Source organism: Eptatretus burgeri, chromosome 17 (assembly GCF_056783735.1).
Source record: "Eptatretus burgeri isolate ZD-2024b chromosome 17, Ebu_testis_v1, whole genome shotgun sequence".
Lineage (NCBI taxonomy): Eukaryota > Metazoa > Chordata > Myxini > Myxiniformes > Myxinidae > Eptatretus > Eptatretus burgeri.
The window spans coordinates 27,782,461-27,804,960 of record NC_140977.1 but is presented as its reverse complement, the minus strand read 5'-3'; the positions used below and the strand labels follow the sequence as shown (position 1 = coordinate 27,804,960).

General features: G+C 41.9%; 1 protein-coding gene across 3 annotated transcripts in view; it reads right to left on the bottom strand.

Moving 5' to 3' along the window:
- LOC147009623 (uncharacterized) overlaps positions 1-18,359 on the bottom strand; it is a 31,671-nt gene extending 13,312 nt beyond the window's left edge. The window contains exons 1-6 of one of the 3 annotated variants that reach the window (XM_085861680.1): positions 18,170-18,359; positions 17,837-17,977; positions 14,291-14,348; positions 10,250-10,307; positions 5,940-6,028; positions 519-629 (exon numbers count right to left, since the gene is read on the bottom strand). In XM_085861680.1, the coding sequence (XP_085717806.1) occupies positions 519-629; positions 5,940-6,028; positions 10,250-10,307; positions 14,291-14,348; positions 17,837-17,967 (447 nt within the window). In that variant the 5' untranslated portion in view covers positions 17,968-17,977; positions 18,170-18,359. The remainder of the gene's footprint in view (positions 1-518; positions 630-5,939; positions 6,029-10,249; positions 10,308-14,290; positions 14,349-17,836; positions 17,978-18,169) is intronic. The other 2 variants (XM_085861679.1, XM_085861678.1) reach the window with 2 other exon arrangements.
- Positions 18,360-22,500: the final 4,141 nt, after the last annotated feature.

Sequence of the window (22,500 nt, the reverse complement as noted above, 5' to 3'; positions counted from 1 at the left end):
ATAGAAAAAAAATTGATGATGTTATCAGTCACGTAATTTTAAAAGCAATATTGTTTTTTTTTTTTTTTAACCTTTAAAAATCCTCCTCTTTAAAATGGCGGAACAGATCGAGGCGAAACTTTACAAGTGTGACCGCCTATCCACGAGGAACAAAACGTTCACAAATATGATATCATCGGTCACATGGTTTGGCAGCCATATTGGATTTATGCTGAAACCTTTTCAAAAAAAATCTTCTTCTCCAGAACGCCTGGACAGATCGAGGGGAATCTTCACACAAATGTTTCCCAAACCTTGGGGATATGAGGGTATTCACGAATAATTGATGTCACACAGTTTGGCAGCCATATTGGATTGAGTGAAAATGTTTTTTTTTTAATTCTTTCTCTTGAACCGCTTCATCAATCGAAGTGAAACTTCACAATTATGATCGAGTAGTGATGGGAAATATACAGTAAGTGAGATTGACAGAAACTGTTTCAGGCAGAAGACAGAAGGATATTGTTACTGTTCCCTACCTGGAAATTCCTTTGCAAATTCGCCTGGACAGGTGTTGGAGAGACGACATCTGTCTGCCTCTGGTATTCCGTCTGGTGTTTGAGGGAATCTCTAATTCTGGCAAGAGTATGCTGAGAAAACATACAAACACAGCATATTAAACTTTTAGGTACGATATTTCCGTAATGATTAGAGTATTTATAACTGCACATATAGTTCCACCTCATATTCCACTGGAAAGGTTCGTGGATCCTTGTAGGACCGCCACAGTGGTTATCAATTAAGACAGATCTTTAATGAAGTAGAGTGGTCCATCCTATACTCTATATGGCTTACACAAGTTATTTTGAATTTCACCAGGGTACTTGCAGAAGGAACAGTCATGCTGGTTGGAGAAGTTGGTGGTTGGCCTGAAGAGAATTCCCAAAGTAAACATGATGTGGTCCTCCAAAGATGACGGATGAAAAGGGAATGCAAATCAAGAATACATTGATTGATGTATGCTCATCGCTGTAGGTAGGAAGGAGAATCTGACATTTCGGGTGTTCACCCTTCGTCGGAGCAAAAGAGGACCCTTCATTCGCTCTTTTGCACCAACAAAGGGTTAATGCTGAAACGTCCACCTCGCCATGCTTCCGACAGCGGTTAACATACCCCAATCAACTTCCTATTGATTTAATCCATTGTTCTACCTGTCTCCCGACGCAGTTTGATACTGGCCTTCACAAACGAGACCAGTTCTTCATTCTTTGGATGAAAAGTGGATTGAAAATGGGTCATATATGTGGAAGAGTTCAGATATTTGGTGAGTGTGTTACGAACACATGGCAAGGAGGTGTTGAAAGGAAATTAAGTGAATGATATCTATGGGAAAGACAGCACCGAGCAGAAGGAACGAATTGTGTTCAAAAATGGACAAACAAATGACTGAAGAAGAGGTTAGTGAAACGGGTAATGCGAAGTCACAGTAAAAGATCCACCATAAGCCGAGAGAGCTTCAAGATATGGATTTGGAAGGAAATGGAAAAGACAAGTTGGGGAGAACGAAAAATAAATGATTGGGTCCTACAGTACTTCTTTCAATTATTTTGTATGCAATACATTGCTGTGGGTAGCATCATTTGCTGGAGTTGTAGCTGCGCCACAGATGCAGTGCCCCCTTGTAGGTTTGAGAAAGAAATTGGAATTTGGCCAGAGCGCCGGGAATAGCTCACGTACCATACTGGGTAGTACAACTGGTTGAAAAGGAATAATTCCAATGAAATAATTTAGAAGACAGAAAAACTGGATTGGACGTGTGAAAAAGGGTGAAGACTTGTTACCCCCACCACCAAAGGTAAAAAGGGGGGGTTATGATTTCACCGTCTGTTTGTTTGTTTGTGTGCAGGACGAAATTTGGTGGACTGGTTGGGTGTGTGACGATGACAAATCAATTCGGTTTTGGTGAAGATCTGGATCCGGATTCGGATACTAGAATTCCTTAAGTGATTCTTCACCATTGAGAGATAGGGCCAAAAACGATATATAGCACAATATCTCAAAAATGTGCTGACAGATTCAGATGAAACTTCGTTGACTCGTTGGGTGTGCAACAAGGAAGAATTGTGTCAACTTTGGTGATGATCCCGATAGGAGAATTTATTAATCTTTCAAGTGATTCTTCAGTATTGAGAAATGTAGCCCAAAACGACTTATTGCATGATATTTCAAAACGTAATGGACAGATTATGACAAAGGTTTGTGGATGAGTTTAGTAGGTGACACAAACAAGTCATTTCGATTTTGGTTGAAGTCCGGATCCAGATCCGACCGATCAGTGGGATACAAAACGTAAAATGTTCATCCAAGCGGAGGTGTGCGCTCCAACGAGTGCCGATATAGTTGAAAGATGCAATAAAAGAGAAGGTGGTGATAGAAGGAAGAACAGGAAAAAAGGAAAAAAGACCCAGAGGAAGGAAAAAGTTAGCATTGACAGTGGCTTTGATGTCCTGGAAGATGGAGAAAAACATGCAACAGGGTATCACTTTTAACAGTTCTAACAAGATGGAGAGACAGTTCGAACAAAAAATAAATATATATATATATATATATATATATATATATATATATATATATATATATATATATATATATATATATATATATCTTCTTCCTCTTTCGGCTTGCTTCCGCTAGGGGTCGCCACAGCGGACCAACTGTCTCCATTTTGCTCTATCCTCCACATCTTCCATTGACACTCCAACCACCCGCATGTCCGCCCTCACCGCATCCATGAACCTCTTCTTTGGCCTTCCTCTTCTCCTCCTGCCTGGCGGCTCCATCTTCAACATCCTTCTCCCGATATACTCCGTTTCCCTCCTGTGCACATGTCCAAACCATCTCAATCTCGCCTCTCTCACTTTGTCTCCAAACCGTCCTACCTGCGCTGTCCCTCTAATACACTCATTTCTTATCCTGTCCATCCTCGTCACTCCCAACGAGAATCGCAGCATCTTTAACTCTGCCACCTCCAGCTCCGCTTCCTGTCTTTTTGTTAGTGCCACCGCCTCCAAACCATACAACATAGCTGGTCTCACTACCGTGATATATATATATATATATATATATATATATATATATATATATATATATATATATATATATATATATATATATATATATATATATATATATATATATATATATATATATATATATATATATATGAGCCTGGTGTTGGCGCAGTGGTTAGGGCAGCGGCTTGGGATCCAAAAGGTCCTGAGTTCAAGCCCCATTGGGCCACTGAATTAATACACCAGGGGGTTGACTCAGCCTGTCATCCTTCCGAGGTCGGCGAAATGAGTACCAATATACTGGGCCAGTGTATGCCCCGGTTAAAATAGGTGTACCATATCCCTGTGTCGTAAGAGGCGACCAGGGTTGCGTCAGGAAGGGCATCCGGCGTAAAACATGTGCCAAATCTCTATGCGGATCATACGGATGATCCGCTGTGGCGACCCCTAATGGGAGCAGCCGAAAGAAGAAGAGAGAGAATATATATATATATATATATATATATATATATATATATATATATATATATATATATATATATATAAAAAAACACCTACTAGGTATGACAGAAAGTTGTGATGATGGTCGACACAAAGGCCAACACATTGTAGAGGATGCTATGCAATCTGAATTGCCCATTTTACAGACAGGGTAGCTGGAGTAATGCTGCTAACAAAGGATGTCATGCCCCCCTTTTCAAGTCAGATCCTGCGCCCCTTAATAAAATCGATCAGTCGCCCATCCGCCCCCCTCAACCCCTCTCTTCAAAAGCACTTTGCACTAGCTTTTTTGCTATAAACCTTGATCTCTTATGAGGTGGGAATCAATAGACAAGAAAATAATTTAAGTGAAATTTGTTTTTGGCCTGTTTGGCCTTCCCATCTCAGTACTTCGCTCAATTATGTCGGACAGAATTCAAATTCCACACACTCTGTCCTTTCCATTTACAAAAATGTACACCGAAATCTCATCACGTCCTTGTTCTCCATGCGATTTGTTCTCCATGCGATTTGTTCTCCATGCGATTTGTACATCTCTCCATGTACAAACAGTACGTGCATTCTCTCACTGGCCAAAAAGAAAGCATCTTTTCACCCCAAAACAAGTTAACCACTTGTCTGTGAACTTTCACCCACAACAAGTGTACAAAATCACCTGCTGCAGTTATGCACAATGACCCGTGCAAGCACTACTATTTCGGCAAGACAACTTCTTGCATCACCAAAAAGCCCAGATTCTAACTTTACAAAAAATGGGAACAGCAACCACAGAACCAGTATGAGTTTATAACACGAATAAGAACGAGAGTGAAGTTGATGGCGCACGCCATCGCAAATCCCCACGCTTCCTACCGAATGTAAAGTTGAAAGATGGCAAAAAGTTCCACCAGGAATGACCCAATATCAATTTTGAGGAAAATAAACATTCTGTTTTGACCCTTGTAATCCTAAGTCCTCACCCCCTGAGGACTGAACTGGGGGTCAAATCCAAAGAAATCATTATATATTTCATGCATCCCCCAACATTGATTGCAACACAAAGTATCATTTTAAAATGTTTTAAAAATATGTACCCATAATTGGATTTATTGGTGTATGACCTTTTGACCCTGCCCCAGATCTTTAGGGTGCGAAGCCAAAAATGATACTGCTCGCACACCTTCTTGCCACGTGGTGATCATATCGACCAAGTTTGGTGAATTTCTGCACAACCGTTTAAGAGGAGATAGTGTGACGGATGAACAGACAGACAGACAGACAGACAAGCCGGTAGGCGGCGATGGGTCACCGAGCATGGAAACTATAAGATATAGAGCAAAATGGATGTCATATAGCGGATAGGGAATCACCTTAAGATTATGCATATCAAATCTCATCCAGTTCCATCTACAGATAACTACTCGGTATCCATTTGAATGAAAAGTACCGAAAATGCGGTTTGAAATCGGAAATCCCCAAAGTTCGAGGGGGTGCTGTGGGTGAACAAAGATCTATATCGAAAATCCGGCTGGATCATTTGTGCACAATGTATTCCAGACGATTAGTGTGAATTTTCATGACCATCCGACCATAACCCGAGGAGGAGTAGCATTTGGCGCGAAGGCACCTCCAGCTCTCGCATATTATTCATTTTTGCACGAATTGACCTTTGACCCGTGACCTATGCGAAATCGGTCAATATGTCCTGAGGCAAAGTTGTAGTACTCATTGCGTACCATGAACCTGCAAAGTTTCATTCGTATCTTAAGCACTCACCTGGTCGCTAGGGGGTCTTCAATTTTCGTGCATACCCTAATTTAGGGGGTGCTGCGGGTAAAGTATTCCATATATCACAAAAACCGGAATGTATTTGATAGAGCATCACCTGTAGATCATTCGTGCCAAATTTCATAACCCTACGTGGGATAATGGCTTTCGGAATTGATTTCACGTGAACGGTACCGATTTTGAAGGTTTTTCGGTTGTTGCTAGGGAACCACAGCGTCCCTAGCAACCATCACAATTTTCAAAGCACGAGGTCATAAGATGTACCTACCACCCGAGTTTGGTCAAAATCCGCCCACATTTACTACCAATTATGCTGATGACAAACGAACAAACATCCAAACAAATATCCAAACAAACAGACAGAATTACTGCCAATAAGGGTCACCTATTTTGGCGACCCAACAGACAGACGGAGCCGATTACAATATCCCACCCTTTTGTTCAAAAATCATGGGGATGAAACCAGCTGAGCTGGTTTTACAAAGTATACGAGATTGTGAATACAACTGGTTCATCGTTTAATCCTAGGCATCAGGCCTGGTTTTGTGCTGGAAAATTAACGGTTTGATGGGGGTAGTCAACTGATGTGTAATTTAGAAAATCTTCACCGGATGAACTCACGTGATGCGGATTTATCACTGTCTCTTCTGGGATGGTCTCGTACATCATGTCACCATCGTAAAATCCATCCCCAATTGGAAAGTCCAAAACTTGGTGGAAAAAACAAAACAAAACAAAAAAAAACACATGATACAACCACAGCAATCGTGAAAGACCTTTCATAAAATTTCCACATGGTTTTCCTTCATTGCGGCTGCATTGGCATCTACCTCTCTGATTGTAGTTATCAACCGTCGACTGATTTCCTTACCCTTTTCAGCATTGCAGAATTGGCTCTGTTAAAAAAATAAATCCTTCATCACAATTTATCACAAACTAGTACGGGCCCGTAGGGGCGTAAACGACGACTGGATTGGGGCATTATTTCAATTAGATCGGACCAACCGTATCATAAATGGCCATAACTTGGGAAACATACTCAGGTCCCCAGCGTCAATTGTGACGTCATATCAAACGAAGAAGAATTGTGTTGAAGAATTGGCCCTCTCTCGCCCCCCTCTCTTGCCCCTCTCTCTCTCCTAGTCTCGCCCCCTCTCTCCCCTCTCCTCTCTCGCCCCTCTCTCTCGCCCCCCTCTCTTGCCCCCTCTCTTGCCCCCCTCTCTCCCCTTTGTCTCGCCCCCTCTTTCCCCCTCCTCTCTCGCCGCTCTCTCGCCCCCTCTCTTGCCCCCTCTCGCCCCTCTCTCTCGCCCCCTCTCTTGCCCCCTCTCGCCCCTCTCTCTCGCCCCCTCTCTTGCCCCCTCTCTCCCCTTTGTCTCACCCTCCCTCTCTCCCCCCTCCTCTCTCATCCCTCTCTCTCTCGCTCCCACTCGCATCCCCCCCTCTGCCGTCCCCCTCTTATCTCTCTTGCAGATATTGGTCGACAGATAAATGGCCGTAACTTGGGAACCGCTTGTCCGATTGACATCAAATCTTGAAAAGGCACATCAGCGGGTCCCCGGCAATATTCCTGGCAAGTTTCAATTCGATCGGACCGGTGATCGTCCGGTTATTAATAATTTGGGAAAAAATTGGCATGATAAGGTGAGAAGGTGGAACGACACCTTCAGCTGCCATATATACACCTTTTCAACACTGAAAAAGCAGTAAAATGGCCGTAACTTGGGAACCGCTCGTCCGATCTATATCAAACCTCGAAAAGGCACATCTGCGGGGCCCCGGCAATATTCCTGGCAAGTTTCAATCAGATCGGACTGGCGGTCGTCGAGAAACGGTGGTCGCAGACAGACAGAAACACACACATACACACACACACACACACACACACACACACACACACACACACACACACACACACACACACACACACACACACACACACACACACACACACACACACACACACACACACACGATCAATTGTACAGTATCGGCTATTTCTTAAATATAATATAATTGAAAGGGTTGTTGTAAATTCTGTGAACCTCAAAACATAGTTCCCTTACCTAAAGTTAGAACCATAACTGACAATGAAATGAACGGTTTTCCGACTCCATGAATTCACAGCAGGGTGCCAGCTGAGAACGACAACGGCTCTGAGTAGAGCGCATACCTCCGCCAGGATGAACAGTTTACGCTTTTCATCCGACTGATAGGCCGGATGTGGATTTGAACCTCAACCCAAATTGAATCAGATTGTTCTTTTTCACCGACCCAACTCATCCACCTAATTTTGTCATAACTCGTCGACGACTTTTTGAAATATCATGCTATATATCGGGACAACAAGGCCCCGCTCACGGTCAGTTGGGATGATGCCTGTGTTCCAAACAGAGCACAGAACCGCATGCAATATTAAAATGGCATGACTCCAGCATTTCCACCAACCTTGAGTATTTCAGCATGGATGCTAGATATCCTAAGTGCTTTACCCCCCCCCCTTTCAACTGTGCTTCACCGCAGCCTGTGTTTCCACAAACGAAGATGATTCGCAGTTGATTGTAGGGTCAGCAATATGGATAGTTACACCCCTGACATCCAACTCGATAGCTGGTGGGTCAGCTCACATCATCGCTCAAAGTAACCGGCCCAGCGGGACTTCACTTCGGACTCCTCTGTCAAGCACCCACCACCCTTCATTCTAACTGCAGTACACTGAAGGACAGGTTTGGAGGAACGCAATGCACAATTTCCTCTGAAAGCAGGATGAGAATTACTTGACACAGTTAGTTGATGCTCTTCCACTTCACAGATTCTTCGCATATAGGCCTCCTTGTCCACCCTCAGCCCACGCACAGTTTTATGCCTCAACTCCCTGAACATCTCAGCTCTGCCAATAAGCCTGGCCCTGGTAGCTCTGGTCAATCTTATCCATTGTCCATTGGTAGACAAAGTTCTTCTTTGCATGATGGTGGGTTCCAAGACATCCACCGGCAACATCAAGGATGGTAGTCTTGAAGGCACTCCACAACTCTTCAGGGATCCCCAAAACACCCCGACCCCCCAAATCCCCACTGAACCTGTTCGCAAACTACTCAGCTACCCTCTCATCCTTGAGCTTGCCAACATCCAGCCTAGGCTGGGATGGTACCATTCTCCTGTATTTAAGCTGCAACTTCAGAGTTGTGACAACAAGCCTGTGGTCGATATTGAGGAACTGAGCACTCCGGTAGACCCTGCAGTTCTGGATCATCCTCCAGCGACCATCAACGAGGACATGGTCAATCTCCTTTGCCACATCACCAGCAATGGAATACCAAGTACACCGATGAGCCAGTGGGTTCTGAAACAATGAAACAGCCACCCTAAGTCCACGACTTCTTGCAGAGTCAAGGAACTTAGTGCTATTCTGCTTCACAGTTCTCGACCCATGGGGCCATCCTTGTCATGGGATCCCATAACTGACAGGGATGGTTATGAGACGACCCACATCTCATAACCATCCCTGTCAGTGCCAGTTGATGCATTGAAATCCCTCAAGGTTCGAAGAGTTCCTTGCTTGGGGCACTGCTCAACCACAGACTTTAGCGCTGCATTGAATGCCTCCTTCACAGTGAGAGGCATCTCCTCTACCATTTACCATACTGCAAAATATAACATGCTGCCCAAAAAAGTTAATCCTTAGCAAGCAATTATTTTCGACTGAAAGAGATCTCATGGCAGTTAAACAACACAAGTGAGATCTCGTGGCAAAACGATCACAGAATGCTCATCACAAAAACTTTGCGAGATATTCTTTCATATGCAGCAAACTGAATTGTTGTATCCTATTTAATAAAAAAAATTTTATTACTGCTTGATTTTGGAATGGTAATTTGTTGTGGACATGCTATGTGTATGTATGTATACATACATACATACACATATATATTGTGATATGATATTACTTGTCTAAAATAATTATTTCTCTGCCCCCCCCACCCTTTTTTTTGATTACAGGCATTTTTTGGCACCAATACCTCACCTACCGATCATTCCTTTCAATATCCACGTATCCATCTATCCCCATTGCTTTTAGATACCTACTACTGTTTCTGCTGTCACTATCTTTCCAAGGAGACAATTCCATACATTTACTACATCCTTTCTAATGTATAAAGTCCTGTCTCTTTCATCTGCTCTTCAGAGCTTAGTGATGTGTTTGACATTGTGCGGGTGTTTCTCGGTATAGGTGGGGGAGGCAAAAGTATTGCAAAATAAATATGAGCACAGCACAAAATGTCAAGGTAGACCAAAAACCGGAAACATCCTCCGTCTTATTGTTTCAACTTCAGCAACTTGTTTTGTAGATTTTGATGTTGGACATCCCTTTGGATTCACGGATAAAAGAGACAATAAGTGAAAAGTGCTAGCAATGGTGGTTATACCTTTTGGAAAATGATCAACCTCAAAGAGAACTACAACCAACCATCCCTCTCCAACAACCACGGCCCCTCCTGTAAACTGTTGCTTCCTCGTCAACAAGCATCACCGTGCCAGTTGAGAATTAAGAGACGAGAAAACAGTTTCAGCGATCGACTACGCAACAAGACGATGCTCTGTCTCCATCTCCAGAACCTGTTTCCAGACCTTAGACAACACCACAAGTACCCAAATGCAGAGCAGTTACAGCAATCACTTTTGATTCTACCAGGATTAAAACTGAGGCAATCATTGTTCGGCATGTCACCGAGGGAGATGGTCAGATGGTGTCACGTAGGTGACGTCACACAGGTCATGAGATCATACATGATCATGTTTCTTATGTTATTTGAAGGATTGAAACATGTTTATCATTCAGGCTTCTCAATGGCATCAGTCATGCATGACTGAATGAATTATGAGATTATAGATATGAAGACAGAAACTCTTGAGTATGTGTCTAAAAACCTTACCAGGAGTTGGAGACGTAGAATTACGTGACACTGAATGAACCGATTGATGGTTGAAAGTCTGAAAAGCAAAACGACAGTGCATTACGAAGAGACAGAAGCATTGCCATTTCAGAACAAATGAGAAACACTCATGTATAATGTGGTCAAATTAGGGGTTTTACTTTTGTTCAAAAATAAATACAGTACTTGTGAGATGCTCAGCTGGAAGGATCCAAGAAAATCAGCTCAGCATCTCCTGTGCAAGACTATACTTTACGACATGTGAGCTTCTCAGAACTAGACAAGGCCATTCTGCATTTTTAAGTTCAGAGAAACCAGGCCCCAAGTTCTATGAACAATGGATTTATTCAGCAGGACATTGATTGAGGGATGCTAACCATCGTGGGAAGCGAGGATAAGCTGACGTTTCAGGGGGTTAACCCTTTGGCGGAGCAAAAGAGAAAAATCATCAGCTTCTCCTTGCTTCCTAGTTTAGTGTAGCTCAATCAACATTCTGTTGATTTCATCAGTTGTTTTATCTGTTCACGCTAATGCATATTTATACTAACCTTCACCGGCAATACTAGTTATTCATTCTACCCCAAGTTCTGTGGTCTTGAATCTCTGGCAGTCGTAAAATTAAGTCATTGGTGGTGTTTTCGTAGAATGGCCAACAAGCTTAGAGGTTTTAGGAATTAACAAAATGGCGTTTAACCAGTTTGATTCTGTCTGTTAGGGTATCTCCCAAGTCTGAAGAGATGGTGCAGAGGTAGCATAGTTACCTTGGAGCTGTCTAGTCTTCGTTTGAATCTTGACCTGAATATAAATGATCAGATCGGTGCTTTGTAGTCAGTGCGTTGCATCACAAAATGTTCCGTTCCTCATCTGGACAAGTTGGGGACCCATCTGCTAGCATGAACTTGTGGATGTCAAAGATTCCTAGGTGTCTTTCACAAATGGTAGGTGAATTATTTCTAGCACCCTGACTTCCAAATTCCTGTCCCAGTCGGCCCTAGTTTGCCATCAGGCCAAGCTAGCCAATTCCTAAAAAGTGTGTGACCAAACGTTCCTCTTTGCCAACCCCACAAGACAATAGGATTAATTATATTTAAAAAAGGCATGGGCCTACTCCAATTGAGAAGGGGTACAATTGTATGGCCATGAATTTTGATCCTTTGGGTTAAGGATGTGTGTGTTTGATTGACCATGTACTTCAGCCTTTGGTCTGAGGTTTATGTGTATGCTCGTGGGACAGTCTTTTTAGACTATGTACGTTGGCCGTGGGGTTAAAGTAAACATCCCAAGTTCTATTTAAATGTTTGATTTTTTAAAACCTTTTTTCATACAAAAAGGCATCCTTCATAAGGAGGGTCAACAAGCCCAAAGCACATGTCCATGGAAGTTCCCTCTCTGGGATGGACTGGTCTATAAAATTGAGAACTAAATTCTCTTCTCAGTATTGCCTGCAGTACAGTCCCATGGAGATGTAGAGACCTGTAGCTCTGCGAAGCTCATGACTAACAGGCGGAGCCTATGCAACTATTTAGCCAGAACAGCCTTTTCATACATACATATATATATATATATATATATATATATACATATACACACACATACACCAAAATGTGTGGAGTGCAACGAAGTGCTTCCATGCAATCTCAAACGGATATCAGTCCCGTACATGTGCAGACCAAAATGTCGCTTCCAACCCACGGAGGCGTCAGCCCAGCCACTCATGTCAAAAGACAGAGATTTAAGGTCATCATTGGTTAAACATCAAACAGAGCCACCGATCCGGATTTCGGGCTTATTTACCCTCATTTTGAAGACATCTTCTTACATTAAAAAAGGTAAAAAAAATCAAAACATTTAAACAGCTTGGGAAGTGCACCTTGACCCCATGACCGAAGCACACAGTCCAGCAAGACTGTCCCGTTGGCATACACATGCCCCTTAGCCCAAATACTGAAGCACATGGTCAAACAAACACACACATCATAACCCCGAAGGGCCAGAATGCATGGCCATACAATTGGACTCCTCCATCAGAGTGAGTCCCCATGAATTCAAAGGCATGCCGTCATAAACTCGGTCATATTTTCCCTCATCAGGATGGCACAACATTTAAATATCTAATCAAACCAATGATGACAACAGTCATCGTTTAAATAGCTATTAGCGCCCTCTGGCTGTAACGGTGAGCATCAGCCACAGATTGTCTCACACGGTAAAACCGCATAATATGCAAAAAACAAAAGCCTGTCTGCTGTGAATGTCGTCTTGGTTTTTAACTTGGGAGTCTGCCTTTGTAGTTAGTCGGCGAAAACCAACATGAAGACTAGAGAACTCTCTTTGAAAGAAAAGCAAGCAATTTGGAAGCTGAAAGAACAGAAGAATTAAATTACAACCACAGCATAAATATTGGGAATAGCAAATACAACAATTTGGAATATCTTGAAAAAGAAAAAAAACCGCTCGTGTACTTAGCAAGAGACAATGGCCAGGTCGGCCAAGGAAAACAACTGCAGTTGATGACAAGAAATCATCAGAGCTGTGATGAAAAACCCTAAAACAACCGCCAGTGACATCACCCACAACTTCCAGAGTGCAGGGGTGAAAGTATCACAATCTACCATTCACAGAAGACTTCGATAGTAGAATTACAAATGGCTACACAACAACATGCAAACCTCTCATCAGCACCAAAAATAGAAAGGCCAGATTAGAATTTGCCAAGAGGTACAGAGGTGAGCCAGTAGAGTTCTGGAACAAAGTTTTAAGGGCAGATGAGACCAAGATAAACCTTTACCAAAGCGATGGAAAGTCGAAAGTGTGGAGAAAGGACGTAACTGCATATAATCCAAAACATACTACCTCATCTGTGAAGTATGGTGGAGGTAGTGTCATGGCTTGGGCTTGCATGGCTGGCTCTAGAACTGGCTCACTCATCTTTATTGATGATGTAACTAATGATGGCACCAGCCGAATGAATCCGGAAGTGTACAGAAACATTTTCTCTGCCTATGTAGAAGAAAATGCCTCCAAACTCATTGGGCGGCGCTTCTCACCATGCAGCAAAACAACGACCCAAAACACACTGCCAATGCAACCAAGGAGCTCATCAGGGGAAAAAAAACTGGCCAAGTTAATCTCTTGATTGAAATCCAATGGAGCATGCATTTCACTTGCTGAAGAGAAGACGAAAGTCAGAAACCCCCATCCCTCCCAAAAACAAACAACTGAAAATTGCTGCAGTAATGGCTTGGCAAAACATCTCAAAGGTTGATACCAAGAGTTTGGTGATGTCATTGGGTCACATGCTTGAAGCAGGTATTGGGTACAATGGATATGTAACTAAATACTAACTATTATACTACTTTAATTTACGTTAAGTTAATCTGTTCCAATTAATTGTGTTTACCTAAAATTGGGGGACTGAACATAAAAAAAAGTTATGTTGTTTTACAATGGTAAAACATATATGCATCAAAATGCCAAGAAATAAAAGCTGATCTTCTGCATTCTTGCGTCGTATTCATATTTTGATCTCAAATCCAAATTTCTTGAGTACATAGTAAAAATAACAAATTTGACTTCACTGTTCCAATACGCTCTATACTTATGGAGGGCGCTGTACATGATTACCCCAATGCTACATGTCCCCATCAGCCACTGGAATTGTTCAATTGCTTATTGGTGAGTTATCAGCAACAAGTCAGCAACGTACACAGAAACACGCACCACCGAGGCTCCGAAACATGTACCACGTACAATGCCAATAGCATTCAGCCATCATGTTTCCCTCCACATGCAGGTGAGAGACGTGATTGTGTCCTGCCACTGTGCTGACCGCTTACCCCTGCCTCCCACCCCCAAATCCTTGCCACACACTCCAAGACTGCCCCTTGCCTGACATTTTCTGTTTGGGGACCACTAGCCATCATCAGCGCAGTGTGGATTCTCCCCACGAGATCAGATGCTTCCTCGAGCTCTTCCACGTACCTTGACTTTGAATACAGAAATAAAGATAAAAGAGTGACTCATTGCAAACCCATAATTTACCACTGAATTAACTTGAGACTCTGGATCATTGGAATTGAAGAATTTCCATCCTGGTAATCTGCACACAAGAGTAAAGGAAAACAATATCATGTTAGTTCAACAAAGGGTGAGATTGATCGTCATCTCAGTGAAAAAAGTAACTAATAATAAAATAAAAACCAATGTCACCCCCTGGGTGACCAGTATCTTGCCAAAATGTGAACATGAGTGACTTATTTATTCGATTAAAGTAACTCAAAAAATAAGGGTTTCATCAACCTTGATGCTTGACCTTTTTGTGACCTTGACCTTTGACCTTGACCTTTATATTTTTGTACGGTTAATGGTATCTCTCCAGGACCGTTGTACATGAAATATCAAGAGATTTTGATGAGAACTGAGGAAATAAAATTTTCATGAAAAATCCTTTTTTTGTCATGACGTCATAAATGACGTCATAGCGTCAAACTTTTGACAGATCTGGAAAGCACTTATCAAGCGCTTTCATATGAGGTATTACTCGATATGGTATCTAAGATTTCAAAATTTGACCTTGGGGTCAAAATCTTTCTACCTCCAGCGCTAACCATGAAGGTCAAGGCGAATCGCCACCAAAAAATAATCAGCTGAGTGCCAGACCATGAACTATATTCCCATGAAGATTGGAGATAATTCGGTTTAAATTACTCAAAAGATAAGTGTTTCGTCGACCTCCATGATTTACCGCAAAGTGACCTTGACCTTTGACCTTGACCTTGACCTTTATGTGTGCTGAAGGGTATTGTAATAATACTACGACATGTGTACCCACAAGAGTTTCCGATGAGAATTGTGCTCTACAGAGTGATATAAAGGTGAAAAATGCACTGATTACAGACAAACAAACAAAAAAACTTACCAAGTAACAGATCTTGCAAGAACTTCGTTTTGGCAAGATAAAAATATATCATGCTGCTAACACCAGTACTGGTACAACTACAACGATACTATGACTTGATGAACAGATGCAATTATTCACACTTTCGTGTGGAATCAGCTTGTGAAGGCCTTTTTGCCAGTCTTTCATGAACCGGCTGGCCAGGCCTCATGATCAAATGAAGGTGGCAGAAATTAGGAATTTGTTCAGGCTGCTGGTGATAACTTGCCTGATTTTCACAAAAGACTTGAGTTCTTTAATGGCCACCAACCATTGAATGGGACACCAGGCTTAAGGTCCATCTGAGGGACTTTCCAGCCCACAGAGAATGGACAAAACATTCACATGAGTGAATCCGTGATATATATATATATATATATATATATATATATATATATATATATATATATATATATATATATATATATATATATATATATATATATATATATATATATCTGCTTCGAGGCTTGACATCGACGTTGGTTTTCCCACTCCTGCAAAACTTTCCCAACGTCTAACAGTGCTCACATCAATGGTAGTGTCTCCGTACACATTCTTCAAACACTGATGGATATCCACCGGAGGAACCTCTTCCACAGTAAGAAATGCAATAACGTTTCTCTGTTTCGTGTGCACATCCATCAGAACAGCCATTTTGAAAGCGTGGTGTGATGTTGTCGCATGACTGATCACAGTGTTGCTCAACTTATAATGGATGGGAGATACAAACCTGGCATTGTGATATTGCATAGAACTCCTGTGATGATTTAGTTACAAACTGAAAAATAAGAGGCATTACTTCCGTACCGACCCTCATATGTATCCATCATAAAAATATCAGTGTGTGTGTGTGCGTGTGTGTGTGTGTGTGTGTGTGTGTGTCTCCTCCATAACTCCAAAACAACGAAACCTCGTAGGCTGAAACTTTGCATGCCTATGAAGGGAACTCCAAGGGAGTGCATGAGTGAAAATTGGGTGTTTGGCTTAATTAAAACCCCCTTTTGAAGATAATTCACGGTAGATCCAGAAACAGGCTTACCTTTGGTCAGTCTGCATTCAGCTCACTCAACTCGGGGTCTTAATGCGCCATTTTGTCCACTCAGCTCAAAAGTGCCTTGCCTTGGAGGAGACAATCCTCTCAAACTCCTTAAATATTCCATACTCGATTGGAAACTAATTCCCTTACAACAGACTGGTTGGCGTAACTGGTTGTCTGCTAGTTCATCATGCAGTACGGTAGTACTCTATATAGAGGGATGATACGGGGGAAAAAAATGGCTGCCCATTCAAATGTGTGCACAATGATATGCTCATAAACTGCTAAAGAGTGAAGTCATAAGCAATTAAAATCCATAAGCTTTATTCTCGAGTGTTTGCTGAACTAGTAAGACTTTAAAAGACGCTAAAATACATCATTAAAGTACCACAAGGAGAGATCGCTCAATGGCCAATTTGTACTTCTTCTTGGTCGCCTCTAAAAACAATGTGAAACTGTGTGCACACTGTACAAAACCAGACTACAATGTGGTCATTATGTAGACGAGGAACCAGACTAGGCCCAAAGACACTACCTTGATTCTATATTCTTGTTCTTGCATATGACAGCTTGGCTACCAGGTAGCTATAATTTCGTTGGGGTGCCACTGATACTGTGCCCCTCTACCAGTACACAGACACTCATTTCACCAACTTCAGAAGGATGACAGGCTGAGTCAACCCCACCTGGTGTTAGTTCAGCAGCAAACAGGGCTCAAACTCAGGACCCTAAGATCCCAAACCAGCCATCCTAACCACGAAGACAACACCATGTTTCTTGACTAGATAAGAAGAGAGCTAAGTGTTCCACGTCAAGGAACTTTTTTTTTTTTTTTTTTTTAAAGATTAAGATTTGTTGTCTGTTGGTCAGCTCCTTGTGAAATATACACTCACTCCATTTACACAAAAGGTTCATAGTCTATCGGCATTCAGTGATGATGGTTGTTTTTCTGTCATATCAGCCATTGAATGTGCACCGGTTCTTCCAGTGGCTATTTTTAGTTAAAAGACTAACAAATTAACAAGTAACCTTTCTTGAACATCAATAAATTTCGACCCCTGGAAAGTATGTTGAGTTTTCTACATTTTGCCCTTCATTGGTTAATCCAAGGGAAAGGTGGGTTAAGGGTGTTCATTTAAAAAATAAACTATTTTCTCAGAAATGGAAGGCGCTTGTAATGTTCTTTTGATTTGCATTGACACTGATTCATTGAGGATGATGTCAGTTGCTCTTTCACATATTTTCACTGCACATTCCGATTGACAGTGATTTTAATGCTTCAACTGAACAAGCAGCCTTATTATGAACGGAGAAAACCACAAACATCCTGATCAACCCTTGTTTGCCAACAAAAAATTTTTTTGAAAAAAGAACAACCGAAAAACTAAAACTTTTATCATTTACAAACTTAAGTAAAGGAAGCATTTAAGTAAAGATTTCAGTGAATGTAGATGTGCTGGAAAGTGATGTGGATGTACGTGATGTGAAGTGGATGATATTTTACTCTGATTTATATTGTCTTTTCTCTTGACATTAAAAAATACAACCAACAACTAAGGTGTAGGTCAAACGTCGAGACATTCACAACAGATATTGCAGAGTTGAACCTCACGTTAGCTTTGGGCAAAAGCTGCAGACAGCCGCAAGGCTTGCTGCCGTGGCAAAGACAAAGGCAAGGCAGAGTAAAAAGCTTGGCAATGACGAAGTGTCAAGTATGGTCCAATATGCCTCCACTGAGTGCATGGCCTAGGTCCTATGACAATGCAAACAAACAGTCAGGGGATAGTGGCACTCAGAAGTGTGTACATTTCGAGCACGCTGAGTCAGATAACAAGTTTATCAATTTAAATCGAAAAATGGAACATGTTTAGACTTGCTTTAAATGAACTGGTAAAACTTTTATCACTTCAACACAAAGCAGGCAAGAAGAAGAATAAATGTTTACCTGTCCTTCACCTGTTGCATTTAGAACCCAGCGACGAGTAAGTTTCCTTTCTCGCTGTGTACCATGGTAGAGATAATCCTTCCTTGTTGCTAAAATGCTCTGAAGGCTGACGTGCAGGTGTCAGCAAACCACGCCTAGGACCATCAGGCAAATCAAGAATATTCTCACCCAACCTCAGTAATTCCAACAGTCCACAAGGGAAACCAGTTCTACGGGGGGGAAAAAAGCCGTTCTTGTCAAGCCAGTTGAAAATATTTTGGCATGTAGGGACCTCATGCAAATTTAAAACACTGCTCGTCATACAACAAGAATTATACATATGCTGTGCTTGAACAAATAAATGGTCATCTAATGATGGAAAAGGGCAAATTCCCATCTCCCCAACTTCAACTCCTGGTCCTTTTATGTTCCATTCATGCAAAATCGATGCTGTCCCTTTACTGAAATATCCTTCCCAATGTAATGTCTCAAATTAACAATCTCTCCATGCAGACTGAATACATCGATGCCCCTGAAACCATAAAATGTTTTCAAGAACAAAGTACAAGGGGCGTTTCAAGGGTTACGAGAAACATTCGCTCCCAAAGTAGTGTACCTCAAAACTACCACCGGAAAAAATCTCACTCAGCTGTGCAACGCCAGGTATCCCCTCCCTTCAGGCAGCACATATACTGTATGTATATATATATATATATATATATATATATATATATATATATATATATATATATATATATATATATATATATATATATACACATGGCTGCAAAAGTAGGTATACAGTAATGAAAAAATGTGCAGTCCTTACTGTATACCTACTTTTGCAGACCCCCGTATATATATATATATATATATATATATATATATATATATATATATATATATATATATATATATATATATATATATATATATATATATATATATATATATATATATATATATATAATTCCAGCAATCTGTGTGTGTGAGTGTGTGCGTGTGTGTGTGTGTGTGTGTGTGTGTGTGTGTGTGTGTGTGTGTGTGTGTGTGTGTGTGTGTGTGTGTGTTCGACAACCACTGGTCCGATCTAATTGAAACTTGCCAGGTATATTGCTGGGGACCTGATATGAGGATGTGCCTTTTCAAGGTTTGATATTAATCGGATAAGTGCTTCCCAAGTTATGGCCATTTATTTACCAAACCAATGAGAGGACACGTTGCTGCGTGGGCGTGGCCGATGGGGAAGGGAAGCTCAGCCGTGTTCCCCATTACGGGTTACAACGTACGGGCTTCCGGATAATGATGACCATGTATTCTAATAATTTCTCGATTTCTTATGCACATTTATAGATAAACACAATGTCCCAAGTTATGATCGTTTTCATATTAGACGGTGCATAAATTTCGGTAACGTCAGAGTGCTGGTGTGCTCCGAACCAAGAAGTAATTTTTTTCTCTCTCTTCTCTTCTCTTCTCTTTTTGTTTTTCCTTGCCACGACATTGCGAAAAAGTAAAATACGTTGGTGCTAATTGAATAATTGGGTATTAAAACTAAATTGCGAATAATCGTAACTGCGAATAATATGCGAACTTCCGGGCCACGCACGTACGGGCACGCGAGAGCGAAGAAATGGCCTGTGTGGTTGTTCTTTGTTGCTCGTGGTTTGAATATTTATTTATTAATTTTTTATTATTATTTTTTTTTACGGGCACGTACTAGTATATATAATTCCAGTAATCTCTGTGTGTGTCTGTATGTCTGTCTGTGACCACTATTTCTCGACAACCACCAGTCCTATCTGATTGAAACTTGCCAGGAATATTGCTGGGGACCTGCAGATGTGCTTTTTCAAGGTTTGATATTAATCGGATAAGCGGTTCCCAAGTTACGGCCATTTATCTGTCGACCAATGACAAGACACGGTGCTATGACATCACGAATGACGTCACAATTAATGTTTATTTATTTATTTATTTATTGGTTCTATTTTTGCACGATTGACGTCACAATTCTTCTTCTTCTTCGTTTCGTATGACGTCACAATCGACGCTGGGAACCTGAGTATGTGCCTTTTCAAGGTTTGATATTAATCGGTCAAGCGGTTCCCACGTTAGGGCCATTTATCTGTCAACCAATGACAAGACACGGTGCTATGACGTCACGAATGACGTCACAATTAATGTTTATTTATTTATTTATTGTTTTTTTTGCACGATTGACGTCACAATTCTTCTTCTTCTTCATTTGTTATGACGTCACAATCGACGCTGGGGACCTGAGTATGTGCCTTTTCAAGGTTTGATATCGTTCTTCATCCATTTCAGCTGTTTCCCAAGTGTTTCCCAAGGTTTGAAAGCTGTTTTTCCCCAAGGTTTGAATTAATTGTTCAAATTATTAATCAATCCCAAGGTTTGAATTTTCCCAAGGGAAACAGCTGTTTCCCAAGGGTTTGAAAGCTGTTTTTCTCCCAAGGTTTGAATTAATTGTTGTGCTTGGTCGACATTTGTGAATACATTTACAGAGAGAGGGGCGAGAGAGAAGGGGGGAGAGAGGAGGGGGGAGAGAGGAGGGGAGAGAGGGGGAGAGAGAGGGGGAGAGAGAGGCGAGTGAGGGGAGAGAGAGGGGCAAGAGAGGGGCGAGAGAGGGGAGGGAGAGAGGGGCGTCACAACTCAAGAGAGGGGAGAGAGGAGGGGGCGAGAGAGGGGGCGGGAGAGGGGGTGAGAGTGGGGGCGAGAGAGAGGGGCGAGAGAGAGGAGCGAGAGAGGAGGAGGGAGAGAGGAGAGGTGAGAGAGGGGGGCGAGAGAGAGAGGGCGTCACAATTCTTCTTCTTCTTCTTTTGATATGACATCGCAATTGACGCTGGGGACCTGAGTATGTTTCCCAGGTGTTTCCCAAGTTATGGCCATTTATGATACGGTTGGTCCGATCTCATTGAAACAATGCCCCAATCCAGACGTCGTTTACGAGAGCGAAGGAACAAAGCTGAATATACTGGCACGCACCTACGGGCCCGCACTAGTATATAATATATATATATATATATATATATATATATATATATATATATATATATATATATATACATATGTACAGTATGATCATTATATATATATATATATATATATATATATATAATCATTATATATGTATAATCATTATATATACATATACATAGTAACACTTCTTCTTCTTCTTCTTCTTCTTCTTCTTCTTCTTCTTCTTCTTTCGGCTGCTCCCGTCAGGGGTCGCCACAGCGGATCATCCGTTATGATCCGCAGAATGATTTGGCATAGGTTTTACGCCGGATGCCCTTCCTGACGCAACCCTGGTCGGCTCTTATGACACAGGGATAATATACATACTAACTATGTATAGATATTGTTGTGGTTCTGGAAACCGCATAATTATATCCAATCCTTTCTCTCAATTCCGCACATAGAGCAGGGCACGAGTGACACAGATTGGGGCTGGCACCAAGCACACCACCGCTTTTGGTGTTCCCGGCAGATCCTCTTACTCATTGCCACTGACTTTCTGGCAGTCAAACAAAATTGAAGATCATTACATTTTGAAACTCATTGTTTTTAAGGACATCATGAAGGACACCAATGACAAGCACGAATAACTAATTGGAGGTCCCGTGGCCCCTGGACCAGGGAACACACCCTCGGAAAATGTACTACTCACCTTATCTGGTGATCTTAAATGTGGCCGAGCTGCACCACTAGCACATGCCAGATCCTGTAAACCGAACCGTTGGGAATCTCAACCTCCCAAGCAATCTACATACGGACAGTGCTAGACAAATGGTGGGAAAGATGGATACGGACAGATCTTTAATAGATTCAACAAGAACAGGTTTATTTACACAAGTGAGGAGCAGGAAAAAAAGGGGGAGGGAAGTAAGGATTTCAATGGCATGGGGAGAAATGAGGCTTAAGCAATTTGTACAGCAATGAGATCAGAGAAAGAGACAGAGCAAATTTAGTAAGCGCCTGACCTACCACTAACACAGTACATGGGCCCAAGCATTCACAACTGCTATTCAACGCTGAGGGAGAGAAGTGGAAAGAAAGACTGTGAGGTGTCTGTGGTGCGTGGAAAAGAGTGATGTGCATGTGGGAGTGCCTGTTGCGAATGTATTTGAAAAGGGAAACTAAGAAAGGTACAGCAGAAAAGATGTGTGAGGGGATAGCCGAAGTGTGTGATCCTACCAGATGTATCTGTAGTGTAGCTTGGTTTCAGTCCTATTAATCGACTTGGCTCCATCCGCCCTCTCGCAGCCTCGGCTCCTCGCTCATGATGACAGTTCGTGAGGTAAAAACCAAAGGGGCGAAAGTGCCAAGAA